The 17456-nt window shown below is 36.2% G+C and overlaps 1 protein-coding gene across 6 annotated transcripts; it reads right to left on the bottom strand.

The window, feature by feature from the left end:
• LOC107785500 (protein WHAT'S THIS FACTOR 1 homolog, chloroplastic) lies at nucleotides 1-16863 on the bottom strand. Of its 6 annotated transcripts, XM_016606823.2 has the most exons (7): nucleotides 16152-16862; nucleotides 6773-8447; nucleotides 5105-5279; nucleotides 4489-4588; nucleotides 2435-2468; nucleotides 2268-2333; nucleotides 1-391 (listed from the first exon to the last, which is right to left on the bottom strand). In XM_016606823.2, the coding sequence occupies exon 2, from the start codon at nucleotides 8145-8147 to the stop codon at nucleotides 6810-6812; it is 1338 nt and encodes a 445-aa protein (XP_016462309.1). In that variant the 5' UTR covers nucleotides 8148-8447; nucleotides 16152-16862; the 3' UTR covers nucleotides 1-391; nucleotides 2268-2333; nucleotides 2435-2468; nucleotides 4489-4588; nucleotides 5105-5279; nucleotides 6773-6809. The 6 variants fall into 6 exon arrangements, with proteins under 6 accessions (XP_016462309.1, XP_016462310.1, XP_016462307.1 ...); XM_016606824.2 differs by lacking the exon at nucleotides 2435-2468; XM_016606821.2 differs by lacking the exons at nucleotides 2268-2333; nucleotides 2435-2468.
• Between the last annotated feature and the right edge of the window lie 593 nt (nucleotides 16864-17456).

The raw sequence follows: 17456 nt of genomic DNA, 5'->3' as shown, positions 1-17456 counted from the left end.
TAGCGGCAATAGGATTTGCAGTAAACATTTGGATATTTGCAGTTAATTGCACCCCTACAACTGAAATTACAGATTTTGCCCAATCAATTCCTTGATCTTTAGCCATATCATCGCCAACAGTGATTAAATAATTCCTTTAGTCGGAATCATATTTACCATCTTCACTACTATAAACAAAAACAAATCATTTTGACCTTAAACATTTAAACTTCGCCTGCCGTGACTCCATGCCCCATCTTTCATTCAACACTGTTCTATGGTCATGTGTCTATTGTCATCTTGTCAAAGATATATCGAACAGCTTTCTTGTTCTCCTGGAGCAGCAATTCCATACGAGTCCAATTTTATAGCTTCACATCATTCACCTTCATCATGTCTTTGAAGATAACATCTTGAAGACATAAAAACATAAATAGAAGTGTCATCTCTTTAATAGCTTAACCTTAGGATGAGGTAATCCACACAGTTTTACATGATACTAGAGCAATTAGAGGTCCTCGGCTTGAGTCACACCATTATGCATCAACAAAATATTTCACATTATAGGTCCAGCAAAAGAAAATGTATCAGCTGAGACAACATGGATGTATTGAAGACTTAAAGAAAATAGATTCCCTCTTTAATAGTTTAAGCTTTTAGATGAAGCAGTTCATATAATTCGATAACAATACTTTGAAATCATATCATATTCAATTTGCTGCCAATAGTCATAGATTTTTCCAGATCCAAAGATGATTAAACACCTACCAAAACTTGTTTTAAGAAATCTGCTAGCCGATCGACTTCAGCCATAACTATATTGAGACTGTGTGATTAAACGTTTGTAGAACCGTCCATGGACAATGCATGACAATAGGAGCAACTATTAATTTCAGAGCAATTATATGAAGCCAATATGGTCGTTATCTTGGTAACCAACCCAAATAGGGCAAGAAACTTTCTTTTTTTGGGGCTAAAATCCACATCATACCGGACACTACTAGTTTATTTTTCACGAATAAACCAGACTTTGCAAAGAAGAATGAAATCATCTTCATAAGTAAATTGTTAAAAGTACAAGCACATAATCAATTCTACCCACAATATAAAACAAACTTTTGAATTAAACTAAACTAGGGCATATCAAATCTCTACTACTACGAATCGTTCATAAAAGACTTACCCACTAGAGAGAGTAAATGAATCCAGACACCTTCATCATTCAAAAAGCATATACAACTCACAATAAATTTTTCTTGCAAATTCATTTCTAATAAAAAATTATCTGACCGCTTAACATGGTCAATCGAGTAGTGGAGGCCCATATCTTTTAAAATATGTCTTGGGTGTGGCAGGAGTTAGGCATACCTTATATTGCCTAACCACTAGCGCATATTAATAACCAATATGTAATATAGGGTGATGTAAGATGTTACCTCCTTATCCTGTGTGAGACATATCGTTTCTGTTACTGTAGTATATTATCAAAATTATATTTTTCATGTGACATAGGGTGTGGGTGGGTGGGGTGGGTGGGTGTGTGGGTGTGTGTATAAACGCAAGGAGTTGATTCTTACAGATATTGGCCAATGTCAAGTAGATGCTTCACTGTTATCAAAGCACCAAGGACTCACAATGTATTTACAGAAGAAACGTGAAATTGGTGAAGACATCTTGCAACAGAAAGATAAAGTAGATGATCATAAAGATACTGCATAGTTTAAACTAATCAAACTAGTTTCTGCCATTTCTGACTGTATACGGTGTAATTCCCTACCCTCCAACTGTCGACAGTATCTCAAATAAAAATAATTATGTTTTCCAACTCAAGAGAGATTGTTATATCTCCTTATGTAATTGATTGTTTCCTTTTATAACTATATCTGTATTTCCTTGGACACCCTTTTTTTAGAAAGGTAATAATGCATTTACTGGGACACTTGTTGCTCCAACTTTCTGTAAGTTAACATTAAAATGATAGTTCCTGGTTCTCACACCCCAAATTCCAAAAAATTGTTATCTGGACACCTCCAATAAGCGTCAATGCCACTACATTGAACTCGAAGTTGGTCATTGGCCAAAACGGTAAAGGGATTATCCATCATCATTTGGACAGATTGAATTATACATTAACATCATAGTGGATACTTTTCACGATGCACAGTTGCTGAGAGAAAACCAAGAGTAACACAAATTCCCTCTACTTTATATCGAACAAGTTAAAACTATAAATTAACAATTACACATGTGGCATCAACTGAAAAGGAGACACTTGCAGGGGACAATACCTGCAAGCTTGACTGTGAAAAGCCCAAAGACCTGTGGGCAAATACCTTTTAGAATCGCATTCCTACCTGTGTTTAGGAATAAAAGGAGAATAGAAAGAAAAGCAGGTCTGAGTCCCAAGTAATTTTAGCAAGTAATTTAAAATCTAACTTGCTTAAAGAATTTTTACCCTTTAAAGGAGTATCTTTGAAATCAGTCCAAAACTGCTTGAATTTCAGAATAGCATCATCAGGGATATCGATTTCTGACTTTAGCTCACATTATAGGAAATACGTGAAGAGAAAGGCAGTTTATTTTATGAGAAAGAGTCAGAGAAATGTATTACCTCCTCCAAGCAGCGGAGACAAAAGGTGGTAGGTCAACAAAGCCTTTCACCTCAAAGCTTTGAAAGTCATGTTTTGCTTCGTGTAAGTTTTTGAAATATTTTGAGAGATAAAAGTGTACATCTGCTCCTGATACTTTTTAATAAAAACAATTATATTATTGTTTCTCTTCTAAGTTTAAATCCTTATTTGGCCATTCCTTCTTGGATATAAGATTCATTAAGCTCTACAAATATCACAATGCTATTTTAGCTTGGGAAGATGACAAATTCAATTAGTAATATCGTATATTTCTTTACCTATCAATCAAAAGGAAAGAGGAACTACAACAAGATCCTGGAGGATGATCACCTTTCTGGTAACAAAAATCAGTGAAAGAATTCAAAGGCAATACTTCATACTCTTGAGCCCTTCATTGGTACTCCCCTATACTGTCAATAAAAGGCCAACTACATACCCTAAGTTGCTTGCACACGGGTGCGGATAATCTGACTCGGGTGCAGATCTAGAGGTCGGATCATTAAAGATGTAAATTCTAAGATTTAACGATATAGATCCTAGTATGGATACGGGTGCGGGGAACCGGCTAAAAATAATTTTAAAAAATAAAAATATTAAAAATTATGAGAAATTTTGTGGAATACTTACGTATAGCTTGTAAAGTGTGAATTTCTTTTTTATTCTCAAGTTGTAGAAAAATAAAGGATTGATTTCCTAAATAAGGTATGCTATTTTCTTCAAATTTACCAAGATCCGGTACAGATCTCATATCCACATGCATACTAGTGTCGTGTCGACAAGGGTACGACACCTAAACTGCTGTGTCGGAGCAAATTAGCTCTCATCCAAAGTCTTCGTCGCATCTACACCATGCTTTACTGTATGAAATTGCTGTATCTACTGAACAATGACCCAACCTAAGGCTTAGAATTACTCTACTTCTTCTTTATTTTTAAATTTTTTTTTGACAAGGTAAATTGTTCCATTGCCTTCTTAAAGGTAGGAGTAAGGTATGCGTACACTCTACCCTCCCCAGACCCCACTTGTGGGATTATATTGGGTATATTGTCGTCGTTGTTGTTGTAAGTTGTTTCATTGAACGTCATCAAGAAAATGCAGTGATAACAAAAATAAACCTTTAGAGGGGGGAGGGGAGATGGTGAAACCATGCTATTAGTTTTATGATGAGAAAAAATCTATGTCACTGCAAACAATGTTAAACGAGAGGAAACAAAAAGAAAAACGTGACCTGCTTCTGTTTAACCCAATTATTAACCATCCTTCCCAATTGATGAGATATCAAGCAGTATCTAACAGTTTAAGTGGCACTTTCTGATTTCATTCTCAAATTAAATTGACAAGGATCGAAGGCAAAAGGAAAAAAGAGGGAGATTGAGTTTGCCATGGTTTACTCTGCGACTCTAAACAACCTACTCCCTACGTTTCGATTTAAATGAGGTAGTTTAACTTGGCACGGAGTTTAAGAGAAAAGAGGGAGACTTTTAAAACTTGTGGTATTAAAAGCTTAAAAGGTAAAAGCTTTATGGGCCCATGACATTTGTGTGGTTATAAAAGCTTCTCATTAAGGGTAAAATGGGTAAAATGAAAATTTTAAAGTTGAATTATTTCCAATTATAGAAATGTGTCATTCTTTTTGGAATAGACTAATAAGGAAAGTGTGTCATCTAAATTGAAACGGAGGGAGTAATACTTAAGGACAAATCAAAGTGATGCACTTCATCTCAAGCAACAGCAATGATTTGTACAAAATACCAATAATTCGCATTCATAGGTTCTGCACATATAACTGGATAACAATCCTTTAACTATCCGGATTTGAATTGTGGTCACATGAAATGAATTGAAATCTTTCTCAAAATGAACTGAGTACTCCCTTTACCTTACATGGTTGGCAATTAGTACCGGATCAAGGTCACAGCGAATATCTCTTAAATCGGGGGACCATTTGGCGGTTAAGATCCCAGTGACAATCACATCATCTGACAACATTAAAACATGGCAGTAAATTAAGGACAAGGAAGAAAATCTGCATCAAGCTTATCAGTGAAAAAGAGGAAGAAAAGAGAGAATTGTTTCTCATTAGGATAGAAGATGAATTAACATAAAATAACACAGAATAACATTGCAAATAAGCAGACTGACATATAAACTACCTCCATTACGAAAAGCGACCTATTACTGTTTCAAATTCAAAACACATCTTAACTTTGACCTTGATTACTCAAACAAATGCTTCGAAATTTCATTACAAAATTTGTAGCGAATAGGGTGCTTTACAGCAACAAATGTTTTTTTATAACATGTGAATGATAAATGTCCTAAATGATACTAAACATTGATCTTTTTGAACCATGTAGGATGGAGGGGCTTAAATCTTTGTGGCGTCAGAGCATAAGATGTTTTAGTATATTCCATAGTAAAAGCAGCAAGAGACAGCTAATCAGCCCACACACCTTTATTGAACTGCAAACAAGCTAGTTTTAACAAAATAGTACCTCCAGCTTTAACCGTGTCAACAAGATCATCCTTCAGAATGACAGGAATGGAGCGAGGAATAGCCCCAACAGCCAATACCTGAGTACTTTCTTGGATTTTAATCTCCTGACAATCATGACAGATCTTATTGTCTTCTACAAGCTGAAAACTTGTGCTTTCACAAAACTTAGGCCTCTGTAAAAGAACTTTAAGAGATTATTGATTTTCTTACAAGCAGCTGGTTTTAGAAAATGATAAACCAAACTGGAAGAAAGTTATTGCAAAACCAACATGGAGAATGGGAGGGAATGAGGGTAGAAAAGTAGAGAATAGAAATTCAAGATTGAATAATGAAGTAAAACAACACAGCATATATAATCTATGAGGCAGTTTGGATTTTACTGTTACCAGCATGGTTATCAGAGGCGAAAAGCATAAATAAGCACCCAAGTATCTGTTGGGGTTTTAAACAGAAAGCACAGATAAAGTGCACACTTTAGTAAAGGTAAAGGAAAGATAACATAGTCATATTTATTATGTTGCCTCTAATTTCAGACATTGTGTGAAAATGATCCAATACCTCAAATATAGGAGGATACCATACAAAACATTTCACTCTGTCCCAAGTTTGGTATCTATTTCAATTTTTTACTATTCCAGTTCATTTCCATAAACTCAATTGATGGGCGTATTTAGCTTCTAATGCTTAATTTTCTTGTAATTCTCACACTTGTGTGACAATTAAAGGAAACCTTTTTTTGAAAAGGAAACCTGATTATACAAACATTAGTATAGTGCAGCTTATGTTAATATTTCCTCATGTTGCACTAGAAAATTTATTCTTTTTTTAGAGGCTAACCCGCTATACTAAGCTCCCGCTATGCACAGGGTCCGGCAAAGGGCAGGACTAGCTTCCTTCATCTACGGTGCACTAAACTCCCACTATGCGCAAGGTCCGGCAAAGGGCAGGACCAGCTTAGTTCACCTGCACTAATTCACTGGGTGTTCTGCTGTAGCCCACAAATTACACTCCAAAATTTCATACTTGGCCAAATCTGTTGCTAGTTATCAAGTTTCTTTAAACAAAATGTGGTAGAAATTCATATCTAACCAAAAAGAGCTTCTCTTGTCTGGACAAATTGCTTGCAAAATTACCCATACCAATCTTCTTCTAGTTGAATACTTTGTAACAAACAAAAGTCTCTATCAAACCAATTGACATGGTTGAATATGTGAAGTTCCTAAATTCAGCGGGACAGATCTAGAACTGCTAAAGTACGAAGCACGTTTCGTTCATAAGAATTCAGTATGACTGTCCTTTTTTATTATAAGGTAAAGTATTTAATTGAACAGTACCAAGAAGGTACCAAAACGTTTACGAAGGATCAGGATTCTAACAAAAACTACACAGTAATAGAGTCCAGCAAATTCGTGAAATCGGAAAAGCTAATTACAGAATCAACTCTAAGCCAACAAAATAATCTCTGTAAACATCTAGAAAGAATTCAATATGCCTGTTATTTGTTCTTAATAGGGAAAAATGTAATGAGATTGCACTTTCCACTGGCAATATCTGCCTTAAGAAACTAAAGCACTTAACAAGTTAAGCAATCAATGTAATGCAGATAAATAAATGTCAATTAGAATCAAATTGTGACTTCTGTATTCAATGAAAGAAGATTCCTGACCTTAAGATTCTTCATGCTAGTATGCACTTCTAACTTCTCATTCCCTGTATGCGCTATAAACTTCATTAATCTCCATCTCGGATTCATCTTCCAAATCACCCTCCAAACTACCCATACTATGCTCGTTATTTTCCACTTGAACTCTTTCATCTTCTGACTCATTCTCAAGCAAATCATCATCCACGAATTCCTGCAAATCTTTAAGAGTATCCATTGTTTCCTTCTTCCTCCTGTATCCAACAAAACTTAGAACCTTTTCCCTCCAAACAGTCAAAGGGTGCTTCTCGCTCAACTCAGAACCTTCATAAGCACTATTAAGAAATACATGAAATCTCTTACCCCTTTCTGAAACATAAAACATTCCAAAATGTTTAAGCAACAGCCTCATCAGCTTCTGAGGCATTACGAACTCCCTCCTAAAATGTGTCAAATAATCTGTCACCAACCTCTTTTCGATTGTGAAGCTCAGCAGCTCATGCATCACTGCAACCGCCCTCTTATTGAACTCCAGTGTTCCGGCCTTTAGTTCCCTGGCATCTGCATAAGGCGACAAGTATTCCCGCTTCTGAAAATTCTCTATCTTCCCCTTATATCTAGACAAAACTTGTTTATAATCAGGTGGGAATTTCATTGGGAAAGACAAGGAAAGAAGACCAGCTACGTGATCATCTGGGGCCTGCATACCACCCAGCGCCTTCCTTTCTAACTCTGTCATAGCCCAACTCGATCTCCAATTCACAAGCTCTAAATACTCACTTTCATCATAAGGTTTAAATGGATGAACAACTCTAAAGTACTCAGGAAATCTGTGCACCCAATGGTTCCTAAAATCCATTGGCAACCCCAAATCTCTTCTGAAATGAACAATCTTATCTAAGGCAAGGCGCTTGTCCATGGACATCATCAGCATCCTAGTTACAAGTTCTGCAGCTTTATCACTCTGCTGTTCAATAATAGCCTCCTCTTCTTGGACTAAATCTTCAGCCTCCTTTGTCATACCACACCATAAAATCCCTCTATGATCCTTGTACAGTTCAAAGAGCTTTGGGGACTTCCGTAGAAAAGCTGAGATTTTATGGGGCTTCGGGAGGTTTATTTGCCTCCTATATTGATCAAGTTCCCTAATAGATATGATTTTTTGAGGCTCCTGTTTGAGGACTTCAAATATTAATAGGACTTTAGAGAGGATCTTGTGCTTTTCTGTGGCTATTTCAAGGTCATGCACCCGCTTCTTCTTGCTTCTGTCTTGGACTCTTTTACTGGTGGTCATTGATCGATGCAATTGCAAGATTGCTGAAGAATCTATGAACAAGAATGCAATTGATGTATTTAGTTCAGCAGAAAAACATCCCCGTTTACCAATAAGGTTGAGCATTGTGCCAAACCAGAATAATCAGAGGGGATTCTCCCACAAGACAAAGAGGGTATTGCAGCTGTTGTTAGTCCAAATACTAAATAGTGCACTGAGTGATGGATGCACTCACTTGTCATGCACCTACTGTTCCCCAATCATACACCTTCTGTTCCTGATCAATGCTTTGCCACAAATAGAAAATGGCCGGAGACAGCACGATGCGGCATGGCAAGGTTAATCCATTGCAGAAGCCTAAGACTTGTGAAAATAGGCCTCCCAAGTGCAACCAATTTGCCCTAAGTGAGTTCTCAGACAAAGTACCTGGAGGGAATATAAAAAATAACTCTGTTGAGACTGGTAGTTGTGGAACCAACATTACATACTGCTCTAGTGCCTGACATGACATAATATTGATTAAAGCAAATGAAGAATAATTACCAACAAGCACAAGTAACTATTGCAAGTCGATCATATTGCCATAAGATAACACCAAGAATAGATTATTCATTGGGGTAATCTATCATGATTACGAAGAAAAAAAGCTTCTAACTCGTGCAGCAATACTTAATGCGTATTTTCCAAGTTGTCATCAAACTCTTTTCACTCCTTTAAGAAATGAATTAACCTAGATAAGAAAACAATGGAAAAATTAACATTTATCCTTGTTGATAAGAAGTATTAGATGTCAAGTGGACTAAGCGTGCAAAACACTTTGCAGACTCAAGTGGTAAATGGATGATTAACTTTGTTAAAAAGCACATGTATCATGAGATAATTAAGAAGTGTGACGGTTCAAGTTAAGAAGACTACAGGAAGCAAAACATGTGAAGTTACAGCTCACCAATGCCATTTCACACCAACAAACACAACGGATGATGTTGGAACTTTTCTTTTTTTCGAGAAAGCATGATGTTGAAATTTCAAGCTCTGAAAACCCTATCAATGACAGTAAGCTTCTAGGTGTCAGTATCTATTGGGCAACTGTTCAACAGTTAAACCATTAAGGAAGTAAAAGAGAGATCTTGAGTGTAAACGAGCGTCACTCTCTAACAAAACCAAAAGAAAGAACAAAAAAGTTCCTGAGGTTAGATGTAAACTAGCGTCACTCTCTAATGCTATGCTGTTGAAATTATTACCTAAAAAACTTCCAAAAGCAAAAACGTAACCAAATACTCTAATGCTAATGGAATGCGTTTTCAGAAAATCGATACCTAAACATGAAAAATGACAAATATTGAGCACAAAAGAATATAAATAAATAAAATAAAGAAGCAAACAAGCTGGATACAACATTATTATTGTACTTTTCATTCTACTTAGTCATTCTATTAATCGATAAGAACTGTCTCCTATCTACTTTTATTAATTGAATTTTCGATTTTCTTAAAGGAAAAATAGTCAGTCTCTCACTTTTTAATCAAACAACTAAAACAACACAATATTCTAAAATCTTCTTTTGAATTCTTGCATATGTGAAATGGAATAAGAAATAAAGATTATGCCACAAAAGAAAGAAAGATAGTGATTAGATAGCGAGCAAATCCAATTGAGGCAAAAGGTCGAACACCTATAAGGCAGTTAATGAAACCAAGGGGGGCAAGGGGTATCCTTAAAATACTCCAAAAATAAGCAGGTAAATGCTTGTAAATTTAGTAAGTAAAATCAAATGAAAAGAAATCCCTACTCACTGAGCAGTGTAGGGATGTTTAAGTGGAATGAAATGACCATACTTGCTTAGCTTGTCTACTACTACTAGGATTACTTCACATCCATTTGACTTTGGCAAACCATCAATGAAGTCCATGTTGATCTGTGACCAAACTACATCTGGTATAGGTAGTGGTTGCAATAGGCCTAAATAAGCAGCTAAGTCTGATTTGTTCCTTTGACAGACATCACGTTTCTGGACAAATTTCTTTATGTCTTTCCTCATATTCTTCCAGTAAAACTCACCAGCCTCCTTAATGTAGCTTCAACACCTGAGTGACCACCTTGAAGACCAGCATGCCATGCTGTCATGATTGCCTTTCTTAGTTCTGGAACTTTCCCAATCACCAATCTGCCCTTCCTCCTTAGTTGGTCTTCAGTCCAAGTGAGCTGTTTATGAGCAGCAGGGTTATGTTGAAGTTCTATAATATGTTGCTTAAGCTCAGAATCTGAACTCCAACTGGATACTATGTTTTGGAATAGATCAGTGTCATGAGGTGATAGCATTAGTGCTAATAGTTCAGCACCAGTGACCCTTGAAAAAGAATTAGTTACTTTGTTTTCCACTCCCTTCTTGTATTCTATAGAGTAGTCAAAAGGCATAAATTTAGTTAACCATAGCAGTTGAGAATTAGTGTGCAGTTTTTGCTCCATAAGGAACTTCAGAGCCTTCTGATCAGTCCTTATGATAAACTTTTATCCCAGCATGTATTGTGACCATTTAGAAACTGCATGAACAACAGCCAATAGCTCCCTATCATAGACAGATAAGGTAGCATGTCTAGGTGACAGAGCTTTGCTAATAAAGGCTATTGGATGCCCTTCTTGCATGAGTATAACCCATATCCCAAAGCCACTTGCATCAGTCTCCACAATGAATGTCTTGTTGGCATCAGGTAAAGCTAAGACAGGAGCATGAGTAAGTGCCTCCTTTAGTTCTGCAAAGGCTGCATCTGCTACTGGTGACCATTTGAAATTGTTCTTCTTGGTCAATTCAGTTAATGGTTTGCAAATAACACCAAAGCCTTTGATAAACCTCCTGTAGTAGCCAGCTAGGCCTAAGAATCCTCTCAACTGTTTGAGAGTGGTTGGTGTAGGCCAATTCCTCACAGCTTCTATTTTATGGGGATCAGTAGAGACTCATTCTGATGTAATAAAGTGGCCTAGATATTCAATTTTGTGGACTCCAAAGAAACACTTCCTCCTCTTAGCAAACAATTGATGCTTCATAATCTCCTCAAAGACAGACCTTAAGTGAATCAAATGATCTTCCATAGTACGGTTGTAGATTAGGATATCATCAAAGAAAATCAACACATGTTTCCTAAGAAACTTGTGAAAAATAGAGTTCATTAATCCTTGGAAGGTTGCAGGAGCATTTGAGAGGCCAAAAGGCATAACCAGGTACTCAAAATGACCTGAGTGAGTTCTGAAAGCAGTTTTAGGCACATCCTCCTTTGCCATTCTAAGTTGATGGTAGCCTGACCTTAAATCTATCTTAGAAAAGATTCTGGATCCTCCTAATTCATCTAACAAGTCTTCCTCAATTGGGATGGGAAACTTGTTCTTCACAGTATGTCTATTCAGATCCCTATAGTCCACACAAAGTCTCCATGTACCATCCTTTTTCCCCACCAAGACAACTGGAGATGCAAAGGGACTACAGCTAGGTTGTATGATGCCTTGATCAAGCATCTGTTATACTAAACCCTCAATGATATCAAATACACCTCTAGAAGGAGGTAGTTCAGTAGGTTCTTCAAACAGTTTAGAATTTAGAATACTCAGATAACAGTTGTGTTAGCCTAACATCTGTTTTAGGTTCTTCTTTAGCCTTAAGTGCAGGCCATTGTTCACTCGCACTCGCCATAGGCACTACTTGAATCATGCATAACTGAGAAGTATTACTTGTATGTTTGGCTATCTTTCCAGCTTCTTGAACCTTGACCTGGTTGCTGGCTCCTCTCAGAAGATGCTTTCTTCCTTTGTACCAAAACTCCGTAGTTAACTTCCTGAAGCTCATTTTTATATCCCCCGGCGTCAGCAACCATTGCACTCCTAAGACTGCTCCATAGGAGCCTAGTGGTAGTAGTGAGAATTATGCTGAAAACTCAGCACCTTGCAACAAACATGTGATGGTACACATTTTGTCCACCATCATATTTCCATTAGCAACAGCCACCATTTGAGAAGTAGTTGATCTAATCTTCATCCCAAGTGATGAACCAATTCAGGATCTATGAAATTATGTGAATTCCCCGTATCAATTAGTATGTTCAATGCCTTTTTAACATGATAACCAGTCACCTTCAGAGTTTTGTAGAATAGAGAGCCATTCCGAGCATGGATAGAAATCTCCATTTGCTCTATGGACTGAGCTGGTTCTAGTTGCTTTAACTCTTCCTCTTGTAGTATCAGTTCACCCTCCTCCTCTGTGTCATGTCCTTCCTCTATTTCTTCTACCTCCAATACATATATCTGTGGAATTCTTGCACTTATGCCCAGGTACATACTTCTCATTGCAGAATTAGCATAACCCCCTTGCCCTCTTGTCATTCATTTCTTCTATACTCAATGTCCTTCTATTGAATCCGTTAGTATAATTTGAACCACTGGGGTTAGGAGTAGGTAGTAAGGGCTTACTAGTAGTTCCTTGTCTTGGATATCTCTTGATTGAAGAATTAGGTGTGTAAGAGGATTGTCTAGTTGCAGCTAAGTAAGCCTCTTGCATTCTAGCAGTTTTGTACACCTGAGATAGAGTAGTAGGATCGGTGAGTTTGATTGCAATGTTCAGCTCGTGTTTCAAACCACCAATAAAACAACTGATGGCATTTTCTTGAGATAGCCTCACTTGATTCAGATTCCTCTCAAAAATAGCTTGGTATTCTTTCACACTTCCAGTCTGTTTGATCTTTCTGATCTCCTCCATTGGATCATCAAAATCAGCCCAAACCTTTCTACCAGTGCCATAACATATTCATTCCAAGTAGCTGGCCGTAGATACTGTATGTACCTCATGAAGGAAAGATGCAATTGAATAGCCTCTCCTTCCAATTGCATTGCAGCTACGTCCACTCTTTCCTTAACAAATACTTTTTCCATAGAGAAAAATTGTTCAATTTTGAATAACCACGATCTCAAATCTTCACCCGTAAATAGCAGGAACTCCATTCCATTCTAGACCACCTCGAGAAATTAGAATCGAGGTGATTACAACTAGTAGGGCTCTTTTCTCCTTCAGATGGTTCACATTCATTCTGCACTAATGATTTATCATTTGGTTGCTCCCTTGAATTCGTGAATTGCTCCTTCAATTTAAGGATTGTCTGATCTAACTACTTCATATGTGAGACTTCACCTGATAAAGCTCCCACATCTGCTGTTAGTTTATGTATCAACTCGCGCAGATCAATGGGTTCTTCAGTCAACTTATCAGTTGATCCAGTACCTTTTTCCATGATTCGGAGGATCAAAAGCTCTGATACCAATGTTACACGATTGCAGGAGCTCGATTCAGGAAAAGCTTTGAGAATTCAGCTATGGTTAGAGTTTACAAAAGAAGAACAAGAGAAGAAGAGAAGAGAGAGATTAGGATAGAAGAATGTAATTTCATATGTGATTGTAATTGTTCATGGCAATTGTATATATATCTATTACAATTGATTGAATTCCCCTTCTATAGATTCTCTAACTAACGACCCTACTGACATATCCTCTAACTAACAGTAGGTAGTTATTCTAACTAACTCTAACGACAATTTGAATTTCTAACTACTACTCCTTTGCTCGACTCTTTATTCCAAAAATGTGTAACAGCTTCTAAGTTCTAAACATTTATGCAACAATTGGCTTTTAAGCCGGTTAAATTAGCTTTTAAGCTCTTTTTAGCTTTTTCAGTATTTGACAGAGTTAAAAAGTGCTTAAAATAAATTAAAAAATGCATAAAATAAGTCAAACGCAATAACCCCAACTTATTATTTTTTGACTTAAAAGCTATTTCTGCTGAAAACTCATTTTTAAGCCAATCCAAACGGGCTCTAAGTTTACATCAAATAAAATTCGTACTTACATTGGGAGTTGATTAGCCTATCAGATCTTTCTTTTCCCTATTTTATAATTTTGACTGAATAACAGTTAGAACCGAGTATTTGCATCCTTTTTTCTTCTATATACCTTCTAATCAAAACAAGTGTTTTAATCCCTCCTAACCGTAACAAAGCTTATGTGTAGCACTAATTTGACTGAGCGGACATTTTACTGTTGTTGTATTCGAGTTTATGGGATAGTGTCTTATTGTGCTGAAATTGTATAAAATTTACATGGGCAAAATAAGTAGACAGCATTCAAAAAAAATTGACAGAATTATGGCACTACTCCCTCTGCCTCATATTATCGGTCGTGTTTTTCTTCCCCTTAAGAAACATTAATTAAGAAAGGGATAGACTATTTTACCCTTAAGAAAAAAATGATTAATTTTGTCTTGAACTTCTAAAATGACAAATAATTTGAGACAATTATTTTAGTAACCACGACTGATAATATGAGACGGAGGGAATATTACGTAATTAACAAAAATAGCACCTAATTAATTTCATTGCTTAAGAGAAACACAAAGATTTTTGCTTATTTGTAGGAAACTAAGTTATTCCGAATCACCACTTATTTTTGCTTATTTGTAGGGATTCTCTTTTAACAATAATCTTTCATTTCTTCTATTTAAGTCTCTTATTTTCCTTCCCCTCGTCACTCTAACAGAAATTATACACATTCATTCAAGATTCTATATGTCACCAACACACCGAGTCTCCTATTTTCTAACTTTTTGTCTTTCTTTTAATTTTCTTTTAAGGTGAAATAAATTAATAGAATATTTACATATTATTCACTGTATAATTTACATTATATTCTTTTATACTAATATACATTGCTGGAATCTGAAGAGTAATAGGTAAAATATTTGATGAAATATTTATATTATATCCACAGTATAATTTCAGTTAATATTGATGGAACATTCAAATTATATAAAACTTTTACAATATAATATCCTATAAATATATTAAATATATATTGTGTTGAAAACATAAAATTGTCCAACATAAAAATAAAATATTAAGAAAATACCAGAAATCCCCTTGGTATAAATATACTTTTGTGGTATAATATCATTATAAAACATACTCAATAAGTGTATTTAAAGCACCGTATAAATATTGTCACACCTCCTTTTTTCGAGGGGATAGAGAGTTTTTCCAATTTAAATGTGACATTAATCGAAATGGGATTATTTTTTTTAATTTCAGAGTCGCCACTTGGAATAATTTATGGTGTCCCAAGTCACCGGTTTATTTTAAATCCCAAATCAAGGAAATTTGACTCTGTTTAAAAGTCCGTGAAACCAGAAGACTGGGTAAGGAATTCTGTTAACCCGGGAGAACGTGTTAGGCACTCCCAAGTTCCGTGATTTTAGCACGATCGCTTTCAATCATACCTGGCCTAATTAAATTGTTTAATTACGTATTTTAGAACCTATGTGTACTTTACCTTTTACCGCTTCTAATTACTCGATTATTCGTGATTATGGAATTATCTTGATACGAGTCACGCGTACGTGTACTCTTTTTGTTTGGTGTACCAAAGTTATGTCACGCGTACGTGTATACAACTAATAACACTTTATTATTAATATTGTTGTTGCGCGAACGCATACTTCGGTTTCAATTTTGGAAATCATAATCATGTCACGCGAACGTGTACACAATTACGATAGTAGATTAAATGCGTGCCTAAAGCATTTCTATGAATATCCAAAGGGTTAATTAATTTCCTAAGAAACAGGATTAATTGCGGAGGTTCTAATTAAGGAAATTCACTGAAAAACTTAGGGGTGATTCCAGTTAGCTCTATCCAACCCCCACAATCCCATAACGTTACAATCTGCTTATACCACTACAACCTGTAATTTCTTACAAGCAAACACATGACCCATTATTTCTAATCCCCTAATTATTCAATTAGTCTTTGTAATTTTCATGATTAACAAGAAGATTCAATAACAAACATGAGACAAACCAATCGAAAATGATTTCTATGGCAAAACATTTAGCATTCTTCATTTTTTATAGTTTGGGGTTAAAAAATTAAAATTAAGCACTTACATCCTTAACAACAAAGTTAACAGAACACAAAAATATTCCGCCACACAATACAACGAAATTTACTAGCACGAAAAATTCAAACGACACAACCATAACAGATTATAGAAATTTAACCAAGCATGATCTTCCGAGCAAAATGGTAAAGAAGAAAACAACGGACCTTTGAAACCTTTCAATATATTAAAGATCTTCCAACTGGTTTACAAGAAGAACCCGACACTGTAGTTAAAAACGAACAGACCCGTCACCCAGAAACCACGACAGAAATCTCAAACCGGCGACGACCTTGACGGAACCGCGAATATCTCCGGGAACCTCAGACTACGATCTCAACTCCGTTGGTTCAACGCTGCACCTGCTGATGCACCACCGACGTGTGCTAATGCAGTAGCAGCGGTAGGTATCGAGAGAAAAGGAGAAGCCAGTAGAAGCTCGGATGAGTGAAAGGATCGACGAAGCTTGAAAATCTGGTGCGTGGCTGATTTCCGGCGTTCTTTGTGTGTGTGTCTGTTTATATGGGTGTGTGTTGCGGCTGAAGGTTCCGAAAATGAGAGGGGGGAGGGTTCGTTTCTTGTCTTTGAGATTAGGGTATGCTCCTGTTGTTCTAAGGTTGGAGGGATTGAGAGGTTGGGGCTGCCGTTTTTTATTGTTTTTGAGAGGAAGGAATTTTGCGTCTGGTTTCCGGCGGCTGCCGGAAGAATGGAGAAGGGTGGTCTCGCTGGCAGAGGCGAGAAGATGGGGTGGGCGGCTGTTCTGCTCTGCTCGACGGCGGCTGGGTTGTTGGAAAGGGGGGAGCTGAGTGAGGGTGGCGGATGGATTTACAGCTTGTTTAGATTGGTGTTGCCGTATGGTATTGTACTGTTACGTAAAAGTGGTTGTTATGATTGTTTAATTATAATGGATTGTATTGTATCGTTAAATTAATTGTTCCGGAACAATGATTAGTATTTTTTTTAAAATAATCGATTTAGTATGGTGGTATTGTTTATAAATTTTTTTTCCAATCATGCTTTAATTTATTACTCCATAATTCTATTTTACCTTTTAGCCTTTTTGTTATTTTAATTCCAAATCTCCAACATATGACCTACTTTATTTTTTTTTTCAAAACTTCTACTGTCAACGTTAAAGGTGTTTTGTCGCATTCTGTTTTATTTTCTCCTAATTTACTTTTAACTCAATTCTAATTAGTTGTGTTCGTTTGTTTTGTCTGCTTCTGTCTCGCTCCTTTGTTCTGCTTTCTTAAGGTATTTTGCCTTCTTTTGTTTTATTTTTTAAAATTATTTTTATGCATAATTTTTGATAAATTTTAATATTTAAACAATTGAGGGTATTTTAGTAAACTTATCAGTTATAGTACAGTACGATACAGTCAAACCAAACAACAATATTATTTAACAATAACAAACAATACAATATATTCAAACGTCTCCTGGAAACAGCATCTCTATCCTTCAGGGTAGCG

This window comes from Nicotiana tabacum, chromosome 3, assembly GCF_000715075.1.
Source record: "Nicotiana tabacum cultivar K326 chromosome 3, ASM71507v2, whole genome shotgun sequence".
Lineage (NCBI taxonomy): Eukaryota > Viridiplantae > Streptophyta > Magnoliopsida > Solanales > Solanaceae > Nicotiana > Nicotiana tabacum.
The sequence above is the reverse complement of the archived record's forward strand: the minus strand, read 5'-3'. Positions and strand labels throughout refer to the sequence as shown.

Bases quoted from the DNA above. Each gene is read 5' to 3' on its own strand.
- LOC107785500 (XM_016606823.2), bottom strand. From the start codon at position 8,147: ATGCTCAACCTTATTGGTAAACGGGGATGTTTTTCTGCTGAACTAAAT.